General features: G+C 49.1%; 1 protein-coding gene across 1 annotated transcript in view; it reads left to right on the plus strand.

Moving 5' to 3' along the window:
* Nucleotides 1-17,009, plus strand: part of dpydb (dihydropyrimidine dehydrogenase b) — a 66,216-nt gene that overhangs the window by 30,891 nt on the left and 18,316 nt on the right. The window contains exons 17-18 of the mRNA XM_062070374.1: nt 11,696-11,815; nt 13,836-13,978. Of these exons, the coding sequence (XP_061926358.1) occupies nt 11,696-11,815; nt 13,836-13,978 (263 nt within the window). The remainder of the gene's footprint in view (nt 1-11,695; nt 11,816-13,835; nt 13,979-17,009) is intronic.

A 17,009-nucleotide genomic window follows, 5' to 3' on the forward strand; every position in this document is an offset into this window, starting at 1 on the left:
GTGGTCAATGTGTTCCAGGTGGTCAGGTGGTCAATGTGTTCCAGGTGTTCAGGTGGTCAATGTGTTCCAGGTGGTCAGGTGGTCAATGTGTTCCAGGTGGTCAGGTGGTCAATGTGTTCCAGGTGGTCAATGTGTTCCAGGTGTTCAGGTGGTCAATGTGTTCCAGGTGCTCAGGTGGTCAATGTGTTCCAGGTGTTCAGGTGGTCAATGTGTTCCAGGTGCTCAGGTGGTCAATGTGTTCCAGGTGGTCAGGTGGTCAATGTGTTCCAGGTGTTCAGGTGGTCAATGTGTTCCAGGTGTTCAGGTGGTCAATGTGTTCCAGGTGCTCAGGTGGTCAATGTGTTCCAGGTGCTCAGGTGGTCAATGTGTTCCAGGTGGTCAGGTGGTCAATGTGTTCCAGGTGGTCAGGTGGTCAATGTGTTCCAGGTGTTCAGGTGGTCAATGTGTTCCAGGTGGTCAGGTGGTCAATGTGTTCCAGGTGGTCAGGTGGTCAATGTGTTCCAGGTGGTCAATGTGTTCCAGGTGTTCAGGTGGTCAATGTGTTCCAGGTGCTCAGGTGGTCAATGTGTTCCAGGTGTTCAGGTGGTCAATGTGTTCCAGGTGCTCAGGTGGTCAATGTGTTCCAGGTGCTCAGGTGGTCAATGTGTTCCAGGTGGTCAGGTGGTCAATGTGTTCCAGGTGGTCAGGTGGTCAATGTGTTCCAGGTGGTCAGGTGGTCAATGTGTTCCAGGTGTTCAGGTGGTCAATGTGTTCCAGGTGGTCAGGTGGTCAATGTGTTCCAGGTGTTCAGGTGGTCAATGTGTTCCAGGTGGTCAGGTGGTCAATGTGTTCCAGGTGGTCAGGTGGTCAATGTGTTCCAGGTGTTCAGGTGGTCAATGTGTTCCAGGTGTTCAGGTGGTCAATGTGTTCCAGGTGTTCAGGTGGTCAATGTGTTCCAGGTGCTCAGGTGGTCAATGTGTTCCAGGTGTTCAGGTGGTCAATGTGTTCCAGGTGCTCAGGTGGTCAATGTGTTCCAGGTGGTCAGGTGGTCAATGTGTTCCAGGTGTTCAGGTGGTCAATGTGTTCCAGGTGGTCAGGTGGTCAATGTGTTCCAGGTGTTCAGGTGGTCAATGTGTTCCAGGTGCTCAGGTGGTCAATGTGTTCCAGGTGGTCAATGTGTTCCAGGTGGTCAGGTGGTCAATGTGTTCCAGGTGGTCAATGTGTTCCAGGTGGTCAGGTGGTCAATGTGTTCCAGGTGGTCAGGTGGTCAATGTGTTCCAGGTGGTCAGGTGGTCAATGTGTTCCAGGTGGTCAGGTGGTCAATGTGTTCCAGGTGCTCAGGTGGTCAATGTGTTCCAGGTGGTCAGGTGGTCAATGTGTTCCAGGTGCTCAGGTGGTCAATGTGTTCCAGGTGCTCAGGTGGTCAATGTGTTCCAGGTGGTCAGGTGGTCAATGTGTTCCAGGTGCTCAGGTGGTCAATGTGTTCCAGGTGGTCAGGTGGTCAATGTGTTCCAGGTGTTCAGGTGGTCAATGTGTTCCAGGTGCTCAGGTGGTCAATGTGTTCCAGGTGGTTAGGTGGTCAATGTGTTCCAGGTGGTCAGGTGGTCAATGTGTTCCAGGTGTTCAGGTGGTCAATGTGTTCCAGGTGGTCAGGTGGTCAATGTGTTCCAGGTGTCAGGTGGTCAATGTGTTCCAGGTGTTCAGGTGGTCAATGTGTTCCAGGTGCTCAGGTGGTCAATGTGTTCCAGGTGTTCAGGTGGTCAATGTGTTCCAGGTGCTCAGGTGGTCAATGTGTTCCAGGTGGTCAGGTGGTCAATGTGTTCCAGGTGTTCAGGTGGTCAATGTGTTCCAGGTGTTCAGGTGGTCAATGTGTTCCAGGTGGTCAGGTGGTCAATGTGTTCCAGGTGTTCAGGTGGTCAATGTGTTCCAGGTGGTCAGGTGGTCAATGTGTTCCAGGTGGTCAGGTGGTCAATGTGTTCCAGGTGTTCAGGTGGTCAATGTGTTCCAGGTGTTCAGGTGGTCAATGTGTTCCAGGTGTTCAGGTGGTCAATGTGTTCCAGGTGCTCAGGTGGTCAATGTGTTCCAGGTGTTCAGGTGGTCAATGTGTTCCAGGTGCTCAGGTGGTCAATGTGTTCCAGGTGGTCAGGTGGTCAATGTGTTCCAGGTGTTCAGGTGGTCAATGTGTTCCAGGTGCTCAGGTGGTCAATGTGTTCCAGGTGGTCAGGTGGTCAATGTGTTCCAGGTGTTCAGGTGGTCAATGTGTTCCAGGTGCTCAGGTGGTCAATGTGTTCCAGGTGTTCAGGTGGTCAATGTGTTCCAGGTGCTCAGGTGGTCAATGTGTTCCAGGTGTTCAGGTGGTCAATGTGTTCCAGGTGCTCAGGTGGTCAATGTGTTCCAGGTGGTCAATGTGTTCCAGGTGGTCAGGTGGTCAATGTGTTCCAGGTGGTCAATGTGTTCCAGGTGGTCAGGTGGTCAATGTGTTCCAGGTGGTCAGGTGGTCAATGTGTTCCAGGTGGTCAGGTGGTCAATGTGTTCCAGGTGGTCAGGTGGTCAATGTGTTCCAGGTGGTCAGGTGGTCAATGTGTTCCAGGTGGTCAGGTGGTCAATGTGTTCCAGGTGCTCAGGTGGTCAATGTGTTCCAGGTGCTCAGGTGGTCAATGTGTTCCAGGTGGTCAATGTGTTCCAGGTGCTCAGGTGGTCAATGTGTTCCAGGTGGTCAGGTGGTCAATGTGTTCCAGGTGTTCAGGTGGTCAATGTGTTCCAGGTGCTCAGGTGGTCAATGTGTTCCAGGTGCTCAGGTGGTCAATGTGTTCCAGGTGGTCAGGTGGTCAATGTGTTCCAGGTGGTCAGGTGGTCAATGTGTTCCAGGTGCTCAGGTGGTCAATGTGTTCCAGGTGCTCAGGTGGTCAATGTGTTCCAGGTGGTCAATGTGTTCCAGGTGCTCAGGTGGTCAATGTGTTCCAGGTGCTCAGGTGGTCAATGTGTTCCAGGTGGTCAATGTGTTCCAGGTGCTCAGGTGGTCAATGTGTTCCAGGTGGTCAATGTGTTCCAGGTGGTCAATGTGTTCCAGGTGGTCAGGTGGTCAATGTGTTCCAGGTGGTCAATGTGTTCCAGGTGGTCAGGTGGTCAATGTGTTCCAGGTGCTCAGGTGGTCAATGTGTTCCAGGTGCTCAGGTGGTCAATGTGTTCCAGGTGCTCAGGTGGTCAATGTGTTCCAGGTGCTCAGGTGGTCAATGTGTTCCAGGTGGTCAATGTGTTCCAGGTGCTCAGGTGGTCAATGTGTTCCAGGTGGTCAATGTGTTCCAGGTGGTCAGGTGGTCAATGTGTTCCAGGTGGTCAATGTGTTCCAGGTGGTCAGGTGGTCAATGTGTTCCAGGTGGTCAGGTGGTCAATGTGTTCCAGGTGGTCAGGTGGTCAATGTGTTCCAGGTGTTCAGGTGGTCAATGTGTTCCAGGTGGTCAGGTGGTCAATGTGTTCCAGGTGGTCAGGTGGTCAATGTGTTCAAGGTGCTCAGGTGGTCAATGTGTTCCAGGTGTTCAGGTGGTCAATGTGTTCCAGGTGGTCAGGTGGTCAATGTGTTCCAGGTGGTCAGGTGGTCAATGTGTTCCAGGTGCTCAGGTGGTCAATGTGTTCCAGGTGCTCAGGTGGTCAATGTGTTCCAGGTGGTCAGGTGGTCAATGTGTTCCAGGTGCTCAGGTGGTCAATGTGTTCCAGGTGCTCAGGTGGTCAATGTGTTCCAGGTGCTCAGGTGGTCAATGTGTTCCAGGTGGTCAGGTGGTCAATGTGTTCCAGGTGGTCAATGTGTTCCAGGTGGTCAGGTGGTCAATGTGTTCCAGGTGGTCAATGTGTTCCAGGTGGTCAGGTGGTCAATGTGTTCCAGGTGTTCAGGTGGTCAATGTGTTCCAGGTGGTCAGGTGGTCAATGTGTTCCAGGTGTTCAGGTGGTCAATGTGTTCCAGGTGCTCAGGTGGTCAATGTGTTCCAGGTGGTCAATGTGTTCCAGGTGGTCAGGTGGTCAATGTGTTCCAGGTGGTCAATGTGTTCCAGGTGGTCAGGTGGTCAATGTGTTCCAGGTGGTCAGGTGGTCAATGTGTTCCAGGTGGTCAGGTGGTCAATGTGTTCCAGGTGGTCAGGTGGTCAATGTGTTCCAGGTGGTCAGGTGGTCAATGTGTTCCAGGTGGTCAGGTGGTCAATGTGTTCCAGGTGCTCAGGTGGTCAATGTGTTCCAGGTGCTCAGGTGGTCAATGTGTTCCAGGTGGTCAGGTGGTCAATGTGTTCCAGGTGCTCAGGTGGTCAATGTGTTCCAGGTGGTCAGGTGGTCAATGTGTTCCAGGTGTTCAGGTGGTCAATGTGTTCCAGGTGCTCAGGTGGTCAATGTGTTCCAGGTGGTTAGGTGGTCAATGTGTTCCAGGTGGTCAGGTGGTCAATGTGTTCCAGGTGTTCAGGTGGTCAATGTGTTCCAGGTGGTCAGGTGGTCAATGTGTTCCAGGTGGTCAGGTGGTCAATGTGTTCCAGGTGGTCAATGTGTTCCAGGTGTTCAGGTGGTCAATGTGTTCCAGGTGCTCAGGTGGTCAATGTGTTCCAGGTGTTCAGGTGGTCAATGTGTTCCAGGTGCTCAGGTGGTCAATGTGTTCCAGGTGGTCAGGTGGTCAATGTGTTCCAGGTGTTCAGGTGGTCAATGTGTTCCAGGTGTTCAGGTGGTCAATGTGTTCCAGGTGGTCAGGTGGTCAATGTGTTCCAGGTGTTCAGGTGGTCAATGTGTTCCAGGTGGTCAGGTGGTCAATGTGTTCCAGGTGGTCAGGTGGTCAATGTGTTCCAGGTGTTCAGGTGGTCAATGTGTTCCAGGTGGTCAATGTGTTCCAGGTGTTCAGGTGGTCAATGTGTTCCAGGTGCTCAGGTGGTCAATGTGTTCCAGGTGTTCAGGTGGTCAATGTGTTCCAGGTGCTCAGGTGGTCAATGTGTTCCAGGTGGTCAGGTGGTCAATGTGTTCCAGGTGTTCAGGTGGTCAATGTGTTCCAGGTGGTCAGGTGGTCAATGTGTTCCAGGTGTTCAGGTGGTCAATGTGTTCCAGGTGCTCAGGTGGTCAATGTGTTCCAGGTGGTCAATGTGTTCCAGGTGGTCAGGTGGTCAATGTGTTCCAGGTGGTCAATGTGTTCCAGGTGGTCAGGTGGTCAATGTGTTCCAGGTGGTCAGGTGGTCAATGTGTTCCAGGTGGTCAGGTGGTCAATGTGTTCCAGGTGGTCAGGTGGTCAATGTGTTCCAGGTGGTCAGGTGGTCAATGTGTTCCAGGTGGTCAGGTGGTCAATGTGTTCCAGGTGCTCAGGTGGTCAATGTGTTCCAGGTGCTCAGGTGGTCAATGTGTTCCAGGTGGTCAGGTGGTCAATGTGTTCCAGGTGCTCAGGTGGTCAATGTGTTCCAGGTGGTCAGGTGGTCAATGTGTTCCAGGTGTTCAGGTGGTCAATGTGTTCCAGGTGCTCAGGTGGTCAATGTGTTCCAGGTGCTCAGGTGGTCAATGTGTTCCAGGTGGTCAGGTGGTCAATGTGTTCCAGGTGGTCAGGTGGTCAATGTGTTCCAGGTGCTCAGGTGGTCAATGTGTTCCAGGTGCTCAGGTGGTCAATGTGTTCCAGGTGGTCAATGTGTTCCAGGTGCTCAGGTGGTCAATGTGTTCCAGGTGCTCAGGTGGTCAATGTGTTCCAGGTGGTCAATGTGTTCCAGGTGCTCAGGTGGTCAATGTGTTCCAGGTGGTCAATGTGTTCCAGGTGGTCAGGTGGTCAATGTGTTCCAGGTGGTCAATGTGTTCCAGGTGGTCAATGTGTTCCAGGTGCTCAGGTGGTCAATGTTCCAGGTGCTCAGGTGGTCAATGTGTTCCAGGTGCTCAGGTGGTCAATGTGTTCCAGGTGCTCAGGTGGTCAATGTGTTCCAGGTGGTCAATGTGTTCCAGGTGCTCAGGTGGTCAATGTGTTCCAGGTGGTCAATGTGTTCCAGGTGGTCAGGTGGTCAATGTGTTCCAGGTGGTCAATGTGTTCCAGGTGGTCAGGTGGTCAATGTGTTCCAGGTGGTCAGGTGGTCAATGTGTTCCAGGTGGTCAGGTGGTCAATGTGTTCCAGGTGTTCAGGTGGTCAATGTGTTCCAGGTGGTCAGGTGGTCAATGTGTTCCAGGTGGTCAGGTGGTCAATGTGTTCAAGGTGCTCAGGTGGTCAATGTGTTCCAGGTGTTCAGGTGGTCAATGTGTTCCAGGTGGTCAGGTGGTCAATGTGTTCCAGGTGGTCAGGTGGTCAATGTGTTCCAGGTGCTCAGGTGGTCAATGTGTTCCAGGTGCTCAGGTGGTCAATGTGTTCCAGGTGGTCAGGTGGTCAATGTGTTCCAGGTGCTCAGGTGGTCAATGTGTTCCAGGTGCTCAGGTGGTCAATGTGTTCCAGGTGCTCAGGTGGTCAATGTGTTCCAGGTGGTCAGGTGGTCAATGTGTTCCAGGTGGTCAATGTGTTCCAGGTGGTCAGGTGGTCAATGTGTTCCAGGTGGTCAATGTGTTCCAGGTGGTCAGGTGGTCAATGTGTTCCAGGTGGTCAGGTGGTCAATGTGTTCCAGGTGGTCAGGTGGTCAATGTGTTCCAGGTGGTCAATGTGTTCCAGGTGGTCAGGTGGTCAATGTGTTCCAGGTGGTCAATGTGTTCCAGGTGGTCAATGTGTTCCAGGTGGTCAGGTGGTCAATGTGTTCCAGGTGGTCAATGTGTTCCAGGTGGTCAGGTGGTCAATGTGTTCCAGGTGGTCAGGTGGTCAATGTGTTCCAGGTGGTCAGGTGGTCAATGTGTTCCAGGTGGTCAGGTGGTCAATGTGTTCCAGGTGGTCAGGTGGTCAATGTGTTCCAGGTGGTCAGGTGGTCAATGTGTTCCAGGTGCTCAGGTGGTCAATGTGTTCCAGGTGCTCAGGTGGTCAATGTGTTCCAGGTGGTCAGGTGGTCAATGTGTTCCAGGTGCTCAGGTGGTCAATGTGTTCCAGGTGGTCAGGTGGTCAATGTGTTCCAGGTGTTCAGGTGGTCAATGTGTTCCAGGTGCTCAGGTGGTCAATGTGTTCCAGGTGCTCAGGTGGTCAATGTGTTCCAGGTGGTCAGGTGGTCAATGTGTTCCAGGTGGTCAGGTGGTCAATGTGTTCCAGGTGCTCAGGTGGTCAATGTGTTCCAGGTGCTCAGGTGGTCAATGTGTTCCAGGTGGTCAATGTGTTCCAGGTGCTCAGGTGGTCAATGTGTTCCAGGTGCTCAGGTGGTCAATGTGTTCCAGGTGGTCAATGTGTTCCAGGTGCTCAGGTGGTCAATGTGTTCCAGGTGGTCAATGTGTTCCAGGTGGTCAGGTGGTCAATGTGTTCCAGGTGGTCAATGTGTTCCAGGTGGTCAATGTGTTCCAGGTGCTCAGGTGGTCAATGTTCCAGGTGCTCAGGTGGTCAATGTGTTCCAGGTGCTCAGGTGGTCAATGTGTTCCAGGTGCTCAGGTGGTCAATGTGTTCCAGGTGGTCAATGTGTTCCAGGTGCTCAGGTGGTCAATGTGTTCCAGGTGGTCAATGTGTTCCAGGTGGTCAGGTGGTCAATGTGTTCCAGGTGGTCAATGTGTTCCAGGTGGTCAGGTGGTCAATGTGTTCCAGGTGGTCAGGTGGTCAATGTGTTCCAGGTGGTCAGGTGGTCAATGTGTTCCAGGTGTTCAGGTGGTCAATGTGTTCCAGGTGGTCAGGTGGTCAATGTGTTCCAGGTGGTCAGGTGGTCAATGTGTTCAAGGTGCTCAGGTGGTCAATGTGTTCCAGGTGTTCAGGTGGTCAATGTGTTCCAGGTGGTCAGGTGGTCAATGTGTTCCAGGTGGTCAGGTGGTCAATGTGTTCCAGGTGCTCAGGTGGTCAATGTGTTCCAGGTGCTCAGGTGGTCAATGTGTTCCAGGTGGTCAGGTGGTCAATGTGTTCCAGGTGCTCAGGTGGTCAATGTGTTCCAGGTGCTCAGGTGGTCAATGTGTTCCAGGTGCTCAGGTGGTCAATGTGTTCCAGGTGGTCAGGTGGTCAATGTGTTCCAGGTGGTCAATGTGTTCCAGGTGGTCAGGTGGTCAATGTGTTCCAGGTGGTCAATGTGTTCCAGGTGGTCAGGTGGTCAATGTGTTCCAGGTGGTCAGGTGGTCAATGTGTTCCAGGTGGTCAGGTGGTCAATGTGTTCCAGGTGGTCAATGTGTTCCAGGTGGTCAGGTGGTCAATGTGTTCCAGGTGGTCAATGTGTTCCAGGTGGTCAGGTGGTCAATGTGTTCCAGGTGGTCAGGTGGTCAATGTGTTCCAGGTGTTCAGGTGGTCAATGTGTTCCAGGTGGTCAGGTGGTCAATGTGTTCCAGGTGGTCAGGTGGTCAATGTGTTCCAGGTGCTCAGGTGGTCAATGTGTTCCAGGTGTTCAGGTGGTCAATGTGTTCCAGGTGGTCAGGTGGTCAATGTGTTCCAGGTGCTCAGGTGGTCAATGTGTTCCAGGTGGTCAGGTGGTCAATGTGTTCCAGGTGGTCAGGTGGTCAATGTGTTCCAGGTGCTCAGGTGGTCAATGTGTTCCAGGTGGTCAGGTGGTCAATGTGTTCCAGGTGGTCAGGTGGTCAATGTGTTCCAGGTGGTCAGGTGGTCAATGTGTTCCAGGTGTTCAGGTGGTCAATGTGTTCCAGGTGTTCAGGTGGTCAATGTGTTCCAGGTGGTCAGGTGGTCAATGTGTTCCAGGTGCTCAGGTGGTCAATGTGTTCCAGGTGCTCAGGTGGTCAATGTGTTCCAGGTGGTCAGGTGGTCAATGTGTTCCAGGTGGTCAGGTGGTCAATGTGTTCCAGGTGGTCAGGTGGTCAATGTGTTCCAGGTGGTCAGGTGGTCAATGTGTTCCAGGTGTTCAGGTGGTCAATGTGTTCCAGGTGTTCAGGTGGTCAATGTGTTCCAGGTGGTCAGGTGGTCAATGTGTTCCAGGTGGTCAGGTGGTCAATGTGTTCCAGGTGTTCAGGTGGTCAATGTGTTCCAGGTGGTCAGGTGGTCAATGTGTTCCAGGTGCTCAGGTGGTCAATGTGTTCCAGGTGGTCAGGTGGTCAATGTGTTCCAGGTGGTCAGGTGGTCAATGTGTTCCAGGTGCTCAGGTGGTCAATGTGTTCCAGGTGGTCAGGTGGTCAATGTGTTCCAGGTGCTCAGGTGGTCAATGTGTTCCAGGTGCTCAGGTGGTCAATGTGTTCCAGGTGGTCAGGTGGTCAATGTGTTCCAGGTGCTCAGGTGGTCAATGTGTTCCAGGTGGTCAGGTGGTCAATGTGTTCCAGGTGCTCAGGTGGTCAATGTGTTCCAGGTGCTCAGGTGGTCAATGTGTTCCAGGTGGTCAATGTGTTCCAGGTGGTCAGGTGGTCAATGTGTTCCAGGTGCTCAGGTGGTCAATGTGTTCCAGGTGGTCAGGTGGTCAATGTGTTCCAGGTGGTCAGGTGGTCAATGTGTTCCAGGTGCTCAGGTGGTCAATGTGTTCCAGGTGCTCAGGTGGTCAATGTGTTCCAGGTGGTCAGGTGGTCAATGTGTTCCAGGTGCTCAGGTGGTCAATGTGTTCCAGGTGCTCAGGTGGTCAATGTGTTCCAGGTGGTCAGGTGGTCAATGTGTTCCAGGTGCTCAGGTGGTCAATGTGTTCCAGGTGGTCAGGTGGTCAATGTGTTCCAGGTGCTCAGGTGGTCAATGTGTTCCAGGTGCTCAGGTGGTCAATGTGTTCCAGGTGCTCAGGTGGTCAATGTGTTCCAGGTGGTCAGGTGGTCAATGTGTTCCAGGTGCTCAGGTGGTCAATGTGTTCCAGGTGCTCAGGTGGTCAATGTGTTCCAGGTGGTCAGGTGGTCAATGTGTTCCAGGTGGTCAGGTGGTCAATGTGTTCCAGGTGTTCAGGTGGTCAATGTGTTCCAGGTGTTCAGGTGGTCAATGTGTTCCAGGTGCTCAGGTGGTCAATGTGTTCCAGGTGCTCAGGTGGTCAATGTGTTCCAGGTGTTCAGGTGGTCAATGTGTTCCAGGTGCTCAGGTGGTCAATGTGTTCCAGGTGGTCAGGTGGTCAATGTGTTCCAGGTGCTCAGGTGGTCAATGTGTTCCAGGTGGTCAGGTGGTCAATGTGTTCCAGGTGTTCAGGTGGTCAATGTGTTCCAGGTGCTCAGGTGGTCAATGTGTTCCAGGTGTTCAGGTGGTCAATGTGTTCCAGGTGGTCAGGTGGTCAATGTGTTCCAGGTGCTCAGGTGGTCAATGTGTTCCAGGTGGTCAGGTGGTCAATGTGTTCCAGGTGGTCAGGTGGTCAATGTGTTCCAGGTGCTCAGGTGGTCAATGTGTTCCAGGTGGTCAGGTGGTCAATGTGTTCCAGGTGGTCAGGTGGTCAATGTGTTCCAGGTGCTCAGGTGGTCAATGTGTTCCAGGTGGTCAGGTGGTCAATGTGTTCCAGGTGCTCAGGTGGTCAATGTGTTCCAGGTGCTCAGGTGGTCAATGTGTTCCAGGTGGTCAGGTGGTCAATGTGTTCCAGGTGCTCAGGTGGTCAATGTGTTCCAGGTGGTCAGGTGGTCAATGTGTTCCAGGTGCTCAGGTGGTCAATGTGTTCCAGGTGCTCAGGTGGTCAATGTGTTCCAGGTGCTCAGGTGGTCAATGTGTTCCAGGTGGTCAGGTGGTCAATGTGTTCCAGGTGCTCAGGTGGTCAATGTGTTCCAGGTGCTCAGGTGGTCAATGTGTTCCAGGTGGTCAGGTGGTCAATGTGTTCCAGGTGCTCAGGTGGTCAATGTGTTCCAGGTGCTCAGGTGGTCAATGTGTTCCAGGTGTTCAGGTGGTCAATGTGTTCCAGGTGGTCAGGTGGTCAATGTGTTCCAGGTGGTCAGGTGGTCAATGTGTTCCAGGTGGTCAGGTGGTCAATGTGTTCCAGGTGCTCAGGTGGTCAATGTGTTCCAGGTGGTCAGGTGGTCAATGTGTTCCAGGTGGTCAGGTGGTCAATGTGTTCCAGGTGCTCAGGTGGTCAATGTGTTCCAGGTGCTCAGGTGGTCAATGTGTTCCAGGTGGTCAGGTGGTCAATGTGTTCCAGGTGGTCAGGTGGTCAATGTGTTCCAGGTGTTCAGGTGGTCAATGTGTTCCAGGTGTTCAGGTGGTCAATGTGTTCCAGGTGCTCAGGTGGTCAATGTGTTCCAGGTGCTCAGGTGGTCAATGTGTTCCAGGTGTTCAGGTGGTCAATGTGTTCCAGGTGCTCAGGTGGTCAATGTGTTCCAGGTGGTCAGGTGGTCAATGTGTTCCAGGTGCTCAGGTGGTCAATGTGTTCCAGGTGGTCAGGTGGTCAATGTGTTCCAGGTGTTCAGGTGGTCAATGTGTTCCAGGTGCTCAGGTGGTCAATGTGTTCCAGGTGGTCAGGTGGTCAATGTGTTCCAGGTGTTCAGGTGGTCAATGTGTTCCAGGTGCTCAGGTGGTCAATGTGTTCCAGGTGGTCAGGTGGTCAATGTGTTCCAGGTGGTCAGGTGGTCAATGTGTTCCAGGTGCTCAGGTGGTCAATGTGTTCCAGGTGTTCAGGTGGTCAATGTGTTCCAGGTGGTCAGGTGGTCAATGTGTTCCAGGTGCTCAGGTGGTCAATGTGTTCCAGGTGGTCAGGTGGTCAATGTGTTCCAGGTGTTCAGGTGGTCAATGTGTTCCAGGTGGTCAATGTGTTCCAGGTGTTCAGGTGGTCAATGTGTTCCAGGTGCTCAGGTGGTCAATGTGTTCCAGGTGGAGCAGATGGTGTTACAGCCACAAACACAGTCTCAGGTTTGATGGGACTGAAGGCAGACGGCTCGCCCTGGCCAGGTGTTGGAGCTGGCAAACGCAGCACGTACGGAGGAGTGTCAGGTAAACACTCATCATTGTTGGAGAACACCTGCATTGATGGAAACTACTTGACTTCCTACTTTTGTGTCCTCATCAAGTCAAACTATTGATGTAAAGTACAAACCCCGTTTCCATATGAGTTGGGAAATGGTGTTAGATGTAAATATAAACGGAATACAATGATTTGCAAATCCTTTTCAAGCCATATTCAGTTGAATATGCTACAAAGACAACATATTTCATGTTCAAACTCATAAACTGTATATATTTGTTGCAAATAATAATGAACTTAGAATTTCATGGCTGCAACACGTGCCAAAGTAGTTGGGAAAGGGCATGTTCACCACTGTGTTACATGGCCTTTCCTTTTAACAACACTCAGTAAACAATTGGGAAGTGAAGAAACTAATTGTTGAAGCTTTGAAAGTGGAATTCGTTCCCATTCTTGTTTTATGTAGAGCTTCAGTGGTTCAACAGTCCGGGGTCTCCGCTGTCCTATTTTACGCTTCATAATGCGCCACACATTTTCAATGGGAAACAGGTCTGGACCGCAGGCGGGCCAGAAAAGTACCTGCACTCTTTTTTTACGAAGCCACGCTGTTGTAACACGTGCTGAATGTGGCTTGGCATTGTCTTGCTGAAATAAGCAGGGGCGTCCATGAAAAAGATAGCGCTTAGATGGCAGCTGTATGTACCTTTCAGCATTAATGGTGCCTTCACAGATGTGTAAGTTACCCATGTCTTGGGCACTAATACACCCCCATACCATCACACATGCTGCCTTTTACACTTTGCGTCGATAACAGTCTGGATGGTTCGCTTCCCATTTGGTCCGGATGACACGATGTCGAATATTTCCAAAAACAATTTGAAATGTGGACTCGTCAGACCACAGAACACTTTTCCACTTTGCATGAGTCCATCTTAGATGATCTCGGGCCCAGAGAAGCCGGCGGCGTTTCTGGGTGTTGTTGATAAATGGCTTTGGCTTTGCATAGTAGAGCTTTAACTTGCACTTACAGATGTAGCGACCAACTGTATTTAGTGACAGTGGTTTTCTGAAGTGTTCCTGAGCCCATGTGGTGATATCCTTTAGAGATTGATGTTGCTTTTTGATACAGTGCCGTCCAAGGGATGGAAGGTCACGCTCATTCAATGTTGGTTTCCGGCCATGCTGCTTACGTGCAGTGATTTCTCCACATTCTCTGAACCTTTTGATGATATTATGGAGCGTAGATGTTGAAATCACTACATTTCTTGCAATTGCACTTTGAGAAAGGTTGTTCTTAAACTGTTTGACTATTTGCTCACGCACTTGTGGACAAAGTGGTGTACCTCGCCCCATCCTTTCTTGTGAAAGACTGAGCATTTGTTGGGAAGCTGTTTCTATACCCAATCATGGCACCCACCTGTTCCCAATTAGCCTGCACACCTGTGGGATGTTCCAAATAAGTGTTTGATGAGCATTCCTCAACTTTATCAGTATTTATTGCCACCTTTCCCAACTTCTTTGTCACGTGTTGCTGACATCAAATTATAAAGTTAATGATTATTTGCAACAAAAAATAAAGTTTATGAGTTTGAACATGAAATATGTTGTCTTTGTAGCATATTCAACTGAATATGGCTTGAAAAGGATTCACAAATCATTGTATTCTGTTTATGTTTACATCTAACACCATTTCCCAACTCATATGAGGTTTGTAGACTGTAATGTTTACTTCTTGAATATGTCCGTCACTACAAGAAACATGTTCAATTAAGCATATTTTGATATATAAGACGTACCCGTCTATAAGTCGCAGGACTACCTACCTGTAAAAAAGGTGTTACTTGTAGTTTGGACAAGACATATTGGAGACATGCTGGATCCAAATGTTCTTTTTGACTTAAGAACCATGTCAGCTTGTTGCATGATGTCTGTGGATTCAGAAACTTCCAAATCAGTTGTTGTGTGACGCTGATAACAAAGACATTTTATTGATATGTTGATACTGTGAATGCACTTGACGATGCACACGCACTGATATCATGTGTGCAGGTAATGCCATCAGACCCATTGCTCTTAGAGCTGTCTCCGCCATTGCAAGAGCACTTCCGGGCTTCCCAGTTCTGGCCACTGGAGGGATTGACTCTGCAGAATCTGGCTTACAGTTTCTTCACGCTGGTGCATCAGTGCTACAGGTACTACTAATATCAGTGCTACAGGTACTACTAATATCAGTGCTACAGGTACTACTAATATCAGTGCTACAGGTACTACTAATATCAGTGCTACAGGTACTACTAATATCAGTGCTACAGGTACTACTAATATCAGTGCTACAGGTACTACTAATATCAGTGCTACAGGTACTACTAATATCTGTGCTACAGGTACTACTAATATCAGTGCTACAGGTACTACTAATATCAGTGCTACAGGTACTACTAATATCAGTGCTACAGGTACTACTAATATCAGTGCTACAGGTACTACTAATATCAGTGCTACAGGTACTACTAATATCAGTGCTACAGGTACTACTAATATCAGTGCTACAGGTACTACTAATATCAGTGATACAGGTACTACTAATATCAGTGCTACAGGTACTACTAATATCAGTGCTACAGGTACTACTAATATCAGTGCTACAGGTACTACTAATATCTGTGCTACAGGTACTACTAATATCAGTGCTACAGGTACTACTAATATCTGTGCTACAGGTACTACTAATATCAGTGATACAGGTACTACTAATATCAGTGCTACAGGTACTACTAATATCAGTGATACAGGTACTACTAATATCTGTACGCTGTGCCTTGGCTCAGAAAAGGTTGAAAAACTAAACTATGGCATGTTCTGCCCCCTCATGTCAGGAGGGCCACTGTTAAAGCCGTGTCCCTAAAAGCCACTTCTATTATTTGGCTTTTAAATCAGCTTGAGTCTGTCTTTTATGTCTTTTTCTATTTTATCAGGTTTTTTTTTTCTTATTTTGGTGGGTTTTCTTGAGTGGTTTTATGATGTTCTATATTGGCCAGGAGAAGAGGCAAATACATGTTACACATCTCTGCAACAAATACATGTTACACATCTCTGCAACAAATACATGTTACACATCTCTGCAACAAATACATGTTACACATCTCTGCAACAAATACATGTTACACATCTCTGCAACAAATACATGTTACACATCTCTGCAACAAATACATGTTACACATCTCTGCAACAAATACAGCACAATGATAGACTTCTAGCAGCCGTAAAACAGTAGATGCTACCTCGGGAACACAAGGGGACTCAACAGTGAGCACAATTGGGTAGTTACCTTCTTTTAGTAAGCAGGAGGATGTTAAGTGGCTTTTAAATGTGATGCCAAGACTTCTTCTTTTAATGGTGGTTGGTTGGCAAGCAAACGTGTGATGTGCATTATTGACTGCCTTCTTCTTCTTCTTTTAATGGTGGTTGGTTGGCAAGCAAACGTGTGATGTGCATTATTGACTGCCTTCTTCTTCTTCTTCTTCTTCTAATGGTGGTTGGTTGGCAAGCAAACATGTGATGTGCATTATTGACTGCCTTCTTCTTCTTCTTTTAATGGTGGTTGGTTGGCAAGCAAACGTGTGATGTGCATTATTGACTGCCTTCTTCTTCTTCTTCTTCTTTTAATGGTGGTTGGTTGGCAAGCAAACGTGTGATGTGCATTATTGACTGCCTTCTTCTTCTTCTTTTAATGGTGGTTGGTTGGCAAGCAAACGTGTGATGTGCATTATTGACTGCCTTCTTCTTCTTCTTTTAATGGTGGTTGGTTGGCAAGCAAACGTGTGATGTGCATTATTGACTGCCTTCTTCTTCTTCTTTTAATGGTGGTTGGTTGGCAAGCAAACGTGTGATGTGCATTATTGACTGCCTTCTTCTTCTTCTTTTAATGGTGGTTGGTTGGCAAGCAAACGTGTGATGTGCATTATTGACTGCCTTCTTCTTCTTCTTCTTCTTCTAATGGTGGTTGGTTGGCAAGCAAACATGTGATGTGCATTATTGACTGCCTTCTTCTTCTTCTTTTAATGGTGGTTGGTTGGCAAGCAAACGTGTGATGTGCATTATTGACTGCCTTCTTCTTCTTCTTCTTCTTTTAATGGTGGTTGGTTGGCAAGCAAACGTGTGATGTGCATTATTGACTGCCTTCTTCTTCTTCTTTTAATGGTGGTTGGTTGGCAAGCAAACGTGTGATGTGCATTATTGACTGCCTTCTTCTTCTTCTTTTAATGGTGGTTGGTTGGCAAGCAAACGTGTGATGTGCATTATTGACTGCCTTCTTCTTCTTCTTTTAATGGTGGTTGGTTGGCAAGCAAACATGTGATGTGCATTATTGACTGCCTTCTTCTTCTTCTTTTAATGGTGGTTGGTTGGCAAGCAAACGTGTGATGTGCATTATTGACTGCCTTCTTCTTCTTCTTTTAATGGTGGTTGGTTGGCAAGCAAACATGTGATGTGCATTATTGACTGCCTTCTTCTTCTTCTTTTAATGGTGGTTGGTTGGCAAGCAAACGTGTGATGTGCATTATTGACTGCCTTCTTCTTCTTCTTCTTCTTCTAATGGTGGTTGGTTGGCAAGCAAACATGTGATGTGCATTATTGACTGCCTTCTTCTTCTTCTTTTAATGGTGGTTGGTTGGCAAGCAAACGTGTGATGTGCATTATTGACTGCCTTCTTCTTCTTCTTCTTCTTTTAATGGTGGTTGGTTGGCAAGCAAACGTGTGATGTGCATTATTGACTGCCTTCTTCTTCTTCTTTTAATGGTGGTTGGTTGGCAAGCAAACGTGTGATGTGCATTATTGACTGCCTTCTTCTTCTTCTTTTAATGGTGGTTGGTTGGCAAGCAAACGTGTGATGTGCATTATTGACTGCCTTCTTCTTCTTCTTTTAATGGTGGTTGGTTGGCAAGCAAACGTGTGATGTGCATTATTGACTGCCTTCTTCTTCTTCTTTTAATGGTGGTTGGTTGGCAAGCAAACATGTGATGTGCATTATTGACTGCCTTCTTCTTCTTCTTTTAATGGTGGTTGGTTGGCAATCAAACGTGTGATGTGCATTATTGACTGCCTTCTTCTTCTTCTTTTAATGGTGGTTGGTTGGCAAGCAAACATGTGATGTGCATTATTGACTGCCTTCTTCTTCTTCTTCTAATGGTGGTTGGTTGGCAAGCAAACATGTGATGTGCATTA

This window comes from Entelurus aequoreus, linkage group LG14, assembly GCF_033978785.1.
Source record: "Entelurus aequoreus isolate RoL-2023_Sb linkage group LG14, RoL_Eaeq_v1.1, whole genome shotgun sequence".
In the NCBI taxonomy this organism is placed as follows: Eukaryota; Metazoa; Chordata; class Actinopteri; order Syngnathiformes; family Syngnathidae; genus Entelurus; species Entelurus aequoreus.